This window comes from Erigeron canadensis, chromosome 8, assembly GCF_010389155.1.
Source record: "Erigeron canadensis isolate Cc75 chromosome 8, C_canadensis_v1, whole genome shotgun sequence".
Lineage (NCBI taxonomy): Eukaryota > Viridiplantae > Streptophyta > Magnoliopsida > Asterales > Asteraceae > Erigeron > Erigeron canadensis.
The window spans coordinates 15967887-15982201 of NC_057768.1; the positions used below are offsets into that span (position 1 = coordinate 15967887).

At 36.5% G+C, this 14315-nt stretch overlaps 1 protein-coding gene across 2 annotated transcripts; it reads right to left on the reverse strand.

Moving 5' to 3' along the window:
- Positions 1–855: 855 nt before the first annotated feature.
- Positions 856–7409, reverse strand: LOC122609715 (coatomer subunit beta-1). Of its 2 annotated transcripts, none has more exons than XM_043782665.1 (6): positions 7237–7409; positions 4245–6301; positions 2933–3442; positions 2341–2426; positions 1686–1923; positions 856–1172 (listed from the first exon to the last, which is right to left on the reverse strand). In XM_043782665.1, exons 2-5 carry the CDS (start codon positions 6297–6299, stop codon positions 1719–1721), a joined length of 2856 nt encoding a protein of 951 aa, XP_043638600.1. In that variant the 5' UTR covers positions 6300–6301; positions 7237–7409; the 3' UTR covers positions 856–1172; positions 1686–1718. The 2 variants fall into 2 exon arrangements, with proteins under 2 accessions (XP_043638600.1, XP_043638599.1); XM_043782664.1 differs by having other exon boundaries at positions 4245–6304.
- Positions 7410–14315: the final 6906 nt, after the last annotated feature.

Here is a 14315-nt window from a genome sequence, read left to right on the forward strand (position 1 = left end):
TTGACGGCGGCAAGGTTAATAGAAGTTGAATTTCCGGGCGCCGATCAACAACACGAATCGTACAAAATAGATCGAAGGAAGATGAAGATAACGGCGTGGAGAGTGTTTGACGTTGATTATCGACGGCGATTACAGCGTGGAGTTTGTCAAATAGGACGTCCGGAGGTGGTTTCTGGCGGAGTTAGGGTTTTGGTCGCCGGAGGAAAAAGGGAGTGAAGGAAGAGACGGGTGTTTTTTTTCGTTTTATATAGTCTGTTCAAAATGACATTTTTGCCCCTCCGTGTTGTTTTTTGTAAAATGATCCTGACCCTAAATTAGATCTAATCCAATGACCTAGATTAGTTTCTTGTCACAAAAATTTCTATTTTCAAATGAATAGGATTATACCAGAGTTAAAAGACTTCTGTCATGAGTAACTTTCAAAATTCCACTTTTGATACTTCATCACACATCCCATAAATACAATAAAAGTGGAAAATTACAATGAACTCTACAATTTTGGATTTTCACAAAATTATAATAAAAGTTTAACCTCATAGATTCTCACTTTCTCGTTGAGAACTTGAGATTATCAAATTCTCGTTATAATTCTCAATTTATGTTTTTATTACAATTTTTCAAATTATGGCTGCAAATCTTACTATCTGATTGAGGTATTTTAAAATCTCATTTAATTTTGTAAATCTCATTATGACTCGCTTTTTATTAAGAAAACTTTAAGTATTTTGTGAAAAAAAAATAGCTAAATTAATATATTTTTATAAATAATTTATTCTTTTTAATTAATATATAACAGGGAAAGCGTCAGGTGACCAAATGAATACAATAAGTTTTGTGAAGTTGGACAACCCGTTATAAACAAGTGAATGAGTGATCCCGTTTGATATAGAAATGGCAGAGCATATGTAAAATAGTGCACAAACATCTAATGATATGAAAATACAAACTTCTTGCATCAAACAAAAAATAGTAATTAATACCATGACCGAATAAAAAAGGGGAAAAAACTGTGTAGCCATTAAGCGGGAAGAACTACAACTGCAACGATTCGAAGCACATTAAGTAGTAATCGTCTCTTCTAAACGAAGTCCAAATCCAAAAATATGCCATTATTTTTGTGTAATAATCTTCTATATGACATCCAAGTACAATGCTGTTCTCAGTATACAAACCTACAAAACAAGATAAAAAAAAATTGATAATTTAGCAAGGGTCATACTGGTCAGGTTGGGCAAACATGCAAACTCTTCTTTTGAACTCTAATAATGCAGTATTAATGTGTTGATGTTGGTTACAAAATGCATACCATTGTAAATTCTAGTCGTTTTGGTCATAAGGTAACGTCTAGATAGGCTTGAGGTGTTTTGTCACCTCTTGATTTATGTTTGTTGCACTATTTATGCTCGCATTTATATAGTCCACTTGTTGCTTTACCATGTCGACTGAACTTCATTAACCACGGTTAACCTCCCCCCACCAAAAAAAAAAAAAAAAAAAAACATTTTTATTGATCTAACCTTTTGTAAAAAAATACTCCACTTAGGGGGTTTCTGCATTTGAAAAAAGATTCAAAGATTTTCGACCTGCTCAACCCAGTTCATTTCTTTTAATACAACTCGTTAGAGCTACACGGTCAAATTTGCATCTTGACAATTTGATTTAACTATTAGGTGTTTAGAATTTACCAAATTGATGTGTAAGGCTGGTGAGAATCAAAATCAGGCTCCTCCCTTCTGCTTAAGAGTGATTTTATCCCCCAAGCTTAATGCAATCCCCTGAGTTTTGCTCCTTATACGAATATACCCACTCAGCTTACCATCTCCTTGCTTCTCAATACTCAAATTTACCAAAGCATCCTCTCCAAAAACACTCTTAGCATATAAGTTGGCAGCCAAGAAGCCACAATCACCTTCGAGAGCAGACCTGATACACGAATACTCAACCACAGTAATGCAACTAACAAGTAGACGTTTAATACTTTGAAAATAAGTGTGCACAAGGTGCACATATTGAAGTATGTGTCAAAAGTATTGTTTAGGCGTAATGTAATTATGCTCATGGCATCAGAAACAGCAGAATGTGAAAAAAATAATCTTGAAGCTTCTCTTATCAATGATAGCCAAGTTGTTTATTTGAAAACATTCAAAAAAATTTACCACAACTACATGTGGCATGATATATTATACTCATTATAAATCCAAGTTTTTCATTGTCCAATGAATACGAAAATGCACACAATAAAATTCAAATTAACAAAAATACCATTAACCAGATGTCTTACAATCTACTTGCTACTTAAAAAAAAAAATCCATAAGTAATGGTAAAGATGAGTGACTTACGGTGCAGTGAGGCACTTCATGTTAGTTGATTTGATAATGTGATCAAGGAATTCCTTCTCATCTTGAATTACAGTATTTACAGCAACCTGGTATTGAGTATATAATAAAAGACGAGCAGTAAGAAAAAAACTCTTTCTAACAAGATTTAGCAAATGATTTTAACACAGGCTTTAGTTTACCTATAAATAGATAGTAAAACAATAATAAATTGTATAATATAAACCAGATTAACCAATAATTAAACATGCAGACAAATAGGACAAGATCTTGACCCTTAAATCATGGTTAGATTGATGCACGAAGATTCACGAAACAATTGATACACGATGATTTTCATGATGCATGGTGATTTTCAGTAAAGAGAAACCTATTGTTTTATTTGTTTTACTTTAATACTTGTTTTATTTTACCTAAAACCTAAACATGAATATAGTGTATGCCTGTAAAAGTGCTTCACTAGTGTAGTATGACGGGCATCAACCCAACCCGTTTTGACGTGTCTGAGTCAATCCTATTTTGACCCATTACCCAAACTGCCATTTTTTGCCTCTAATAAAATTACCAGAAAAACCATAAAAATAAAAAGTAATACCTTGTTTTCCCACTCAAACTCGGCCCACATGGTTCGAAAAGCTGCATCACTACAGACAGCTGGAGATATGTAATCCATAATATCAATATGGATGTCATTGAGGACAATAACAGTACGCTCGAACACATTTGAAGTTTCATAAACAATGTTTCCAAATATAACTCCAGTCTCAGTCGAGGACACCTTAATGTTTGCTTTAATCTGCTTGCTTGATTCAGGAGCAAGAGTGTAGTTCTGAGGACGCTCTACAAGTTTAAGGTCACCCATTGTTGCCAATTCCAAGCACAGATTCTGGAGTGTTTCTTTGGTTCGGTTGATAACAGTTACATCAAGCACAATATCATAGTGATTAACAGTAACATATGCTTCAGCATACACTGGGTCACTAAATCCAGTCAGTTGAAGAATACGGTTCAGTTTATTGGCAGCATCTCCCTCTTTAACAAATTCTCCGGTAGCACGCTTTAGATCATCTTGAACCTCGTCCTCCAACTCCAGCTGGCTCATGCCCTGAAAGATAACATCAACCATTTGACTAATAATATGAGAATCTCGGGTAAAAAGAGAACATGTTGTAAACCTGATTAACATGCAATAAATCGAGATCATTCATAGAAGTACTATCACCTAATAACTAGAAAAGAAACATTTATCCTATTAGCCTTACTGTATTTTTATAACTTACATTTTTATTAACGAAATAAATTTACACTACTAGAGTCCTACATATCTTAATGTTATTAACATGCAACACCTATTATCTTCTTAACTTTTCTGACCTAGAGTTGATGAGTGACAGCTAGAAATATGCAAACCACAACCAGATACCAATGTACGTGATATCAGGTAGAGGGTCTGCATTATTATGACATTCTCAAGTAAAGAAAGATAAGGAAAAACTACGAGATGGCATGGCTATAATATTTGGGAATAAAAGTATTAAGGTCCTGTGGGGCTGTTGCGTTGCTAAAGGTGGTTAACTGTACACCCCATAAAGATGCTATTCCTGAAATGAAAATGCTAACTGTAGAAAAGTAATACACCCCATATCGTCCTTTCCAGCCACCAGTGTAGATCTTAATAACCGTGGAAACTATATGAAACTCCTCATCTATCAAATTTCATATGGCCTATTATCAGAGCGAAGACACTCAAACTGATCAAGTGACACTAAAAAAACTTATTCCATACATAGTATCAAATTCTACATCAATCAAAGCACTTGGATTACATATAATGAATGTATCCAATAAGAAAAAACACAGCCAACAGATGGCAAAAAGAAAAACATGAATAGCACAGATGATCTTACCCTCCTACTCTTCAGATGGTAGAAGTCAATGAGATCGTCAGGTTGTGCATGTGAGACCTGAGCCTTGGCCTTCAGTTCTTCTGTTTCCCGGAGCTGTTTATCAGCAAGCATTTGCACAAAACTTTCACGGCAAGACTGCAGCCATATTTTCTTAATCTCTTCACTAGGATTACATAGCAGTCTTATGCAGAGAACAATTCTATCATAAGAGTCATTGTCAATCGGGTGTGGAAGAAATGAAGACTGCCCAAGTTGTAACATCGAGACAATAATAAGTAACACTTGAGTTGATGCTTTATTAACTTCACTTTTCAATGACTGAACCTCTACCAAACGCAAAACAAGTTTTGTCATTGTGCAAGCTACAACTGCCCCAAGGAAGAAATCACCGGTTAGAAGAAGAGATCTCAAATTTCCTGAATTTCCTGAAGTTAATGTCCCCTGGACCACCGTAGGAGGGGAAAAAGCAGTTTCAGAAGCTGCACTTTGAGTTGCATAAGTGCCATCAGCGAGGATAGCTGGCCTCTTAGATGAAACAGTTATTGAGTTTACTTGCTGAGACTTCTTTGAAGATTCAATACCATCCCCCTCTTCTGAAGCCATATAAAATGGCAAGTCTCCAAGGCATTGTTTTATGGTTGCAATTCCACTCTCAACTTCCGAGAGTGCAAGGCAATACTCACTAATGATCCAGAGAGCACAAGAGCAAACTCGTGCAGACCGTATTTGGTAAAAGGTGTCCAATAGCCTTGTTATGATTGAAACCCTCAACTTCGGATTTGTTTCAATAATTTCTCTCACAAAAACTGCTACATCCATGGCTGATGCAACATTACTATCACCCAAGAAATCCATCAATAGATGCACGACTGTGCTTGCCACTTCAGGGAACTTGATAGCACAAGAATGAATGGCTTGGATGAGCATTTGGCGGTACTCCCCATCTTTTTCTAGTTCCCCACTTTGAGTTTTTACCACTTCCTTTTTCAATGTAAGAACAACTTCATTGATGTTTCGAGGAGTGATCAAATCAAGAACAATATCAAGTGTTTTCCTCCTAATATCATGATTCGGGCTTGAGAGTGCCCTGAGCACATCCATTATCATATCAACCATGATTTCCCTGTGAGAAGCCTTGAGTTCATTCAAGCGATCAAGAACAATAAGCTTCACATTGTTGTCACTCTGGGAGAGGAGGAGCTGGCAATAAGTATTGGCTGCAGCTCTAATTGCCGTGGGAGCCGAGGACAATGACACGAGGGTACCAGCACATTCATAAATAACCGCAGCAGAAGGAACATTCAATAGGGATATAATGATCTTCATGTATTTCCCTTTCTCTCCTGTGTTTGTTCTGCAAACTTTGCGAATCAACTCCAAAACAACCATCTGCAGCAATTCTCCCCATTCTCCCACCCTATCAACATGGGTCAAAAGATAATTAACTGCACGTTCCTGTGCACATGCGAAAAGCATGAGAAATGCATTTCTTTTGGCAGATTGGTCTGCCTCTGTCGAGAGGACCTTCTCGATCATCTCTGGAGCATCAATCAGAAGTTGTTCTCCTTGTGGAAGCTTGTAGATGGCCATCACAGCAAGTATTGCATTCCTCCTGATGTATGGATGTCGGTGCTCCAGATTTGACAGTATAGATGGTATCAAGGGCTCAATAATCTCCGTCTCATTAAGACGGCAAAGAAACCTTAAAGTCACCCCACGAATGTACTCATTGGGATGCTGAAGATTGTTTCGCAAATTTTGGCAGATTAAGATCATTTCAGGTAAGATCTTCCCTTTGGAATCTGTTTTGTCGATAATTTCTAGGTACAGAAGCAGCAGTTTTTGAACAGTATGATCCTCTGATGGAAGAACATAGCGAACAATGGTGATAAAAAGTTGTGGCAACGTTTCCCCATTCAACAAAAGCATAACCGCTTTTTTCATGGCATCAATCTTTGCAGCATCATCATTCCCTTCGAGCGCCTCCTTAATCTCGTTGGCAAGTGCAGGTGTTCCTTTGTCAAAGTGAACAAGTAAAGAGCATGATTTCTCCATCCCTTCTGAAACATAGGGCCAAACCTTTAGTGATTAGATCAAAGTCAAAAGTATTTTACCTTCTAATTACTGACTACACAACTATTTAACTACAAAAACACGACATGGCTAAATAAACACAAAAGTTGGGAAACCTTTAAAATACATTTTTAGATTTGTAAAGCTTTCCTATCAAGTCGTCAAGTTGTCTTTTAATCTGTAGCAAGTTCATAAGAAACATTGCATTTAAATTTTTTGCAAACAATCTCAACTCATATTCCACTTTTGAAAATGTAGATATGTTTGTTGCAGATGTTATTAGATTCAATAAAGAACATAACTAAATTAAAATGTGGCCCAAAAGTATAGAAGATATAGGATAACTGAAAACCACATATGTTGGCCTCGGGTTAGACGGTAACATAGTCTAAATCTGAAACCATTAAAAACGAAGGGCAATGCTAGAGTGAGAAACAAACTTTTACATGTTAATCATAGGCATTTTTTTAGACGGCAAATGTTAGTCGTTAGTAGTTTGTTTTTCCCAAATTAGTATATAGACGCCAATCTTATTTGAACCCCATAACCCCAGAGTGACAAAGCCTCCAACAAACACTAAACCAAGAGGTCATTGGCTCATCCATCAGCATTATTATTGGTATAAAACAAATATATTCAATCAATATAGGATTAATTGATATTTATTGGAACATAGTTGAGGTGTATGGATCAACATCTGAGTTCAAATCAACCAAAATGAATATGTACATATATCATTAATATATATCAGATCTGGCAACCTGAAAACCTAAATATGTAATATACTTTAATAGTAATAATAATATTGATGAAATAATGTAAATATAGAAAATGAATTAGGTATGAGAAATATGAAAAAATGTGATTGTTTATGTATCAGATATATGAACGCACATAGATATGGAGGGGATGAGAATACCTGACAGTGTAAAGACGGAAGGGGAGAGACAGATCTGTTAATGTTGGCTGGGAAAATGAAGTATTGAATAAATAAGAATAATGATGATGATGGGAAGTAGATCGATCAATCGATCTCAATGAAAGAGGCAGGCAGAGCGAGAGAGAGATCAGATCTCGTTTCTTAGTTGCGGATGAAATAGTATTATTATTATGGGGTCATCTGCACTGTAAATTTTATAACATAAAACTACACCCCAGCCCCTGGATTTTAAAACATGCACCCAATAAGTCCTCTGACAAAACCCATGGGTACATTTATATTATTATTAATAGATTATTGACTCGCATAATATGTAAGTAGACATATAATTATTGACATGTTATCATTTCATGATATTATATATTGACGAATGTTGATAAATGAAGATGTTGAAAATGTATTAGTGATGCAAAATATGTCAAGTTAATATGTATCGTCCTAAAATGGGTTATTTTTATAAATAAAAGAATTTCATTGAGCATTATCGCATTTACAATCACTTTAAGATATAAACTAATACTACTAATGTTTTTATATAAAAAAAATATAAAGTTTTATAATTTTATATTTCTATAAACAATTAGTAAAATTTAAAAATTATTGTATTAGGTGATGGTTTAAAACTTGAGATAACCATATTTCTTTACGAAGATGATTAAGAAGTAAACATAGATTTGACTTATCCTTATATCGGATAACAATATTAGTTACATTTTACATATTTTATTAGAATAAAGGGCTAATTGCACGAAAAGGTCTTGAAGTGGCACGTTTTTGTTATTCTGGGTTCCAACGTTTTTTTCCGCATATAGTGGGTTATATCGTGACAATACCATATTAACATAAGGAACAAAACCGCTATCTGGTTTTAATCAATCTACGTGGCAGTGGTTTTGTGTGTGTTTTGAAGGCGTTTTGTACCATGTGGACATTTGACTGCCACTTCACAAAAATGGACAAGATATATATATGTGACGGATATTAATATTGGAAATGTTCATTCATACAAAAAAAAAAAAAGAAAAACAAAGACTAACCAAAAAGTGGATCTATATTCAATTCAATTAAACAATCATAAAACCATTTCTTGTCTCTAGAAACCATATTGCACCCAAACCCATCAAACACAGAAATCAACTCCAACACAAAATCCCCAAACCTATTTTCACAAAAATTAAATACATACATACTATATTAGAACATGAGTGACTGGATGTAATTTTGAAATCCAAACCCATATTCCCAGATTACAAAAGTTGTCTTTATCTAGCAAACTCCATTCATCTCGTTATATATATATATGATAATAATATAAAATAAATAAGAACAGAAGGTAAAAAAAATGTACAAGAAAACACATGTTCCCATAATCAATTGTTATGGATTCAAACAATAAGAAGAAAATACTACAAGAAATATACAAGAATCAACAACACAAAGAAGTGTGTGTGAGATCCGGCAATGGATCCGATAATCAAAACTCAAAAGTGTGTGTCCAGTCACCACCACCACCACCAACATCCGACACCCCATCACCACCACAGCCACAACGATCCGGTCACACATCACCACCTCCATCAAGATCCAGCCACGCTAACACCACCACCACTACAAAATCCGGTCAACCCCATTACCACCGTCACAACGATCCGGTCAAACCCATCACTGCCTTCATCACCCTATCGAATGACAACCACCACCACAAAAATTTGGTCACCCATCACCACCATCATAATATCCGACAGTGGGTATTTCTGTGTATTTTGTAGCATTCAAAATTATATGACATGATTATATCTATCAAAGAGAGAGGTATAGAGAGAAGTGGTGGGTTTCTGGAAAATGGTTGGATATGTTAAGTGTGTGTGTTTTTTACTGTGTAAAATAAAAAACGGGTATGATAATTAGTCTAGATGGCAAGTCCATATTACAAAACCGCCATACGTGGCCTAAAACCATTCTCTGGTATTTTTAAGCCCCCAAATAAACGGTGTTTGACCCATTAGACCCTATGTTATACGAAATTATTGTATAGTCCTCATAATAACTAAAACGTGCCACTTCAGGACCTTTTTGTGCAATTAGCCCTAGAATAAAATTACAAACTATCATGAGGAAATATTAACAAAATGTTAGGTCCAGATTTACTGGACTCGTTCCAGACGAGACTACTGAAGCCCTTTGAAGATTTGTCCAGAAATTATGAAAAGGCCAGTGAACCATTTACTTGTACAAGAATCTGGATTCCACCAGATTGGTTCACTGGACTTCACTCCAGTCAAGATCATCCCACTGAAGAACATTCTCACTGAAGTCGAAGACTGAAGTCTGAAGAAAGAAGTCTGACAAACAGCGAAGCTTACTGGCAGACTTACCAGATCTCATGACGGGAGATCACTTCAGTGTTCTAGACCTTACAAGTCTGAACACTGATTACAAGGATTTGACTTTATGCCTTTACACGTTTTTATCCGGACAACTCAATTGTCCTTTGTTAAAAGCATTGAAATGATGTTAGTCATAATATTTTAATACTTGAGTTACTGTTCATCTAACGTGGCATGACTTTTTCAACTTAAAATGATGGTTTTGTTACCTTGGGAAGACAAAAAGTGCAAGTTGGTAATTTTGTGGGTTGTCAACCGTTATACATTTATGTGTGATGGGAAACATTAAATGCGGATGTCAAAACCGATCAAAATTGTTTTGAAATATTTCAAATTTACCGTTTTGAATTCTATTTTCTCTTTCCTCTATAAATACCCATATTTACTTTCACTTTTCATTTTTATCTCGAAAATCATTTACTCTCAAATCTTCAAATTCCTTCATTTACTCCTTTCTTCATTCAATTTCCAATCATCATCATCTCTCATCATAAATTCATCAGATCTTCATAAACTCTAATTTTTCAGTTTCATCTTTATATCTACAAATGGCTCCAAAACCATCTCCTAAAAATCTCTTAGCCACCGAGTACTCACTGGTTGTCGCCGTAAAGAAACCCAGACACATCACTCTTGACCCCAAGGCTATCAGAATAAATATGAATAATTGGTTGGCAAAACTCACAAGCAATCATCAAGCAACTTGGATTATAGGACGACTGAATGCTTTCTTTCTCAGTAGTCCTCTCTATGGTGCCCTAACCCTAAATCCGGGCAAGATGTACCATGATTATCTCTGTGAATTTTGGTACACTGCCGTAAATGTGGAAAAAGATGAATCTATCCACTATACACTCAAACAAGGCACCAAGAAGTTCACCATCACTGTTGATTCTCTCAGAGATACTCTTAGACTGGGTTATCTCGATGAAAATGAGATGGCTGTCACATTTCCCTCAGGCATAAATACAAGGGAAGTATGTAGATTGATGGCCCATACTGAGATTGTTGATGAGAATGGCCAGTTGCTTCGTAAAGGAACTGTGTATATGAGCAGATTGTCTGACTCATGGAGATACTTCTTCACCCACTTGGTTGAATGCGTGGGTGGCAGTTCTGGAGGCTTAGATCAGATAAACCAAACGCAGCTTCAGATTGCTTACTGCTTATGGCATGGTGCCAGAGTGGATTTTGCACAGATATTCTTCGATGATCTTGTAGATAGATTAAAGGTGAAAAGCAGAAAAGCCTTTATTCCTTTTATTTGTTTTTTATCTATTATTTTTAAGAGGCCCCTTGGAAATGAATATGACGTACGTACAAATCATTTTTCCATGTGTGAGTACTTAAGGGACCTCACTCAGTTAACTTCAACTCCAAATGAAGTTGATATTCCATCTGTGATGATTTATCAGTTTAGAGTACAAGAAACCAATGCATCATCACCAGATGGGTTGGAAGGGGGTGCAGGCGGGCCTCAAAATAATGAGGGACCCACTGATGACTCCCAAGTTGAAATGGTCTCACCAATCTCCCAAGTGGCACCTGACCCTCAGCCCAATGTTAATATTCCATCAAACCCCACCAGACCAAGAAATAAAACACGTCGTCTTAGGAGAGATGGTGTTTTGGTTTCATCTAATAGTACCCAAACTAGCCATCCAGAATCCTCCCAACAGGAGGATTCTGGAGATGTAAATCTGGGAAAACCACAAGCAACCACTTCCGAAATTCTGGTAGGAGGAAGTGGTGAAGAAAATAGAGAGTCAGCCCAACTCTCACTAGAGTCCGTGTCAGCACAACAAATTTTTGATAGCCATACTTCTGACACAATTCTTGCACAGACTGGGGTTACTGGAGCCTTACCTCTAGTAATTCCAGTCTCAACTTCTTCGTCAATGGATATTATGAATGAGGATGGGTCTTTAATTGTTGAAGAGAATGTTAATATTGAAAGGGAAGATGATGGGGAAGAAAATCTGGAGCATGAGGCTCAGATTGATTTAAACAGAATGGTGGAAAGTGTACAAGTGGATGACCAGACAGTTGGGTCCAACCCAGTTTGGGATATGGTGGACTCCCCAATGTATGAGGGTAATGATTTTGATGTAAACATGAATTTTCTGGGTGAAGATGAAGTGGATCATACTGTTACTTTGGTCACCCATTCTATTCTATCTGATATGCCACCTCCACCACCAGATTCAACGAACACTACACCTCCACCAGAAACAACAAATACAACCACTCCATCACAATCACAACAACCACCTGTACCACCTCCACATCCATCTACTTCACCAAACACTTCATACATTCAACCTATCATTTCACCATTTCAAACCTCTGATGAAGATCTGGCAACCCTTAATGCATCTGAAAATATTACAAAGGTGGTGCCGGTTTCTTCTCACCAGAATTGTTAATCCATCAGGTGGTCTCTCCACTTCTTCTTCCACCAAGGTCCAAGGCCTTTTTGATAAGGTGGCAGACCTGGAGAGATCCCTTCAATCATCTTTTCAGGTTGTTTCTGACTTTAAATCTTTAATTTCAAACAATATGAAGTTAGAAATGAATGTATTTGCTGGGAATGAGATAATGGTGTTTGAGAAGTTAGATGAACTGGTACTGGCCACTAACAAAAATTCCGAAAATATCAAAGTAACAGTCCAGGAGTTGAAAGAAAATCTGGTGACATCTGTTCAGACTGTAGTTAAAGAAGAATTTGTTCAACCATTAGCAAATCTGACAAACGCAATTCAAAATTTGGTCACAAGGGTTGAAAATGTGGAAAATAGACCAACACTTGACCAGAGTTCAGTTGAAAGCAACATCAGTGATGCTGTTGTTCGCAAGTTTAGGGCAGATATGTTGAAAGATATCACTGATGAAATCTCTGGATCAGTTTTAAGAAGTATTCAAGATGGTTTGTTACCACAAATGGTGAAGTTGGTTGAAGATGCTCTACCAAGGAACTTACCTACTAAAGTTGGTTTGATCAAAGATGAAGTGGCCAAGCTCAGCCAGATTGTCAATATGACAATCCCAATTGTAGGGAGAAACTTTGGGTCAAATGATCGTCTTATGCTTGAGCAGATTTGGAATGTCCACAGATCTTCGACTGGTGAACCTTCCAAGGGGGAAGATCTGAACAGAAAGGTGGATGTGTGGAAAAAGATATTTGAGAAGAAAAAGCCCAATGCTCAATCAGAACAGGAAGTGACTGGTACTAATGCCAGTGCACAACAAACTCAAGAGGAACTTGATACTGAAGTCATTGTTCAAGGAGAAGAAGAGGATGCTGGTACTGATGCTAGTGAGCCACAGTTTGAAGCATTTCCAGATATGCCCACAGATTTAAGACTTATAAAAAGAAAAAGGCATGTGGTATCTGGAGGTGAAGTTGAAGAAGAAGTTGTTGATGACTTTCCACTTTCTGCTGATGAGGAAAAGTCAAAGAGACTGGAGCAAGAAAATATCATTATTGACATCTTCAAAAGAAGTCAGATTAGTGATCTTGCTGAACATCATATTCAAATGGCAAGGATGGGAACTCTGGACACATACAATGCTGGCAGATTGCAAGTGAATGTTAATATATACAAACTGATGAAGAATGATGCCAGAGTTCATCAATGCCTTGAAGCTTTAGATGATGTACATGTTCGATCCAAGTACTCTGTTGAAGAGCAGAAATATGACTCTGAAACTTATGGAGTGACTGTGGAAGAGTTAATCAATAAACGAAACGAAGCTTTGCAAGAGCTTCAGATGCAAGTAACAAGGAATGTTGCAGTCCTGGAGAATGAATACAGGAAGAAAGCAAAAGGCTTGCCCAAACTATCTGCTAGAATATCCAAAGCAGCCAGGGATGCAGATTTAAGCACCTTAATTCCTCTGGAAACAACTCAAAGAATTAGCAGAGCTGAACTTCAAAGAAAAGCTGCTGAACAAGAGAAAATTTCCAAGGAAACTGACGAATTGGTTCAAAATGCTAAGAGCATGGAAAGGTATGACCTTTGAATGTCTTACAGAGTTGACTCACGAACAATTCGAAGTGCTAAGATCATGCTTGTAGAAAATCATGAAAACTATTCCAAGTTTCATGTCAAACTCTCCAGAGATGAAAATTTCACTGAAGAAAGGAAGAATACATCAGTTAAAGCTTTTGGCTGGTTTAAACTTAAAGAAATTGGTCTTTCTTTCAGAGGTAAAGATGTGTCACTAGATACTAAATACTTCATGAAGAGGATAAGTAAGGAATGGGCTAGGAAAGCCCAGATGGAGGTTGGTCTAGGCTTTAGACTGACAGATGCTATACCATCATCTCCATCACCCAAGAGGAAGACCACTGAAGAAGCGGAGGGACATGCTGATAAGAGAATGATCTAACTCTTTTATCATTTACCTGTACTTGTATTTATTTTATTATAAAGTTGTAACTTTCTACCAGTTGATGTCTGTATATATATAAGTTGCAAGCTTTATTTTTCATAGGTATATGATCAGATTAAGTCTAGCAAATTAAAATGTATAAACTGGGAACATTGATGATCTATAAAGTGTTCTCCAGTAAATGAACTTTAGACTTAGTCAAAATTTCAAGAAATTTTCAAGCACAAACTTGTATAGATAGAAGCTTGAAAATCTAAGCATAATTTCTAAACAAAT

Coding starts and splice junctions, on each gene's coding strand:
- LOC122609715 (XM_043782665.1), bottom strand. CDS start 6,299: ATGGAGAAATCATGCTCTTTACTTGTTCACTTTGACAAAGGAACACCT. Junction 3,443..4,244: donor ACCATCTGAAGAGTAGGAGG/GTAAGATCATCT, acceptor GTTATCTTTCAG/GGCATGAGCCAGCTGGAGTT. Junction 1,924..2,340: donor ATGAAGTGCCTCACTGCACC/GTAAGTCACTCA, acceptor TTCGTGTATCAG/GTCTGCTCTCGAAGGTGATT.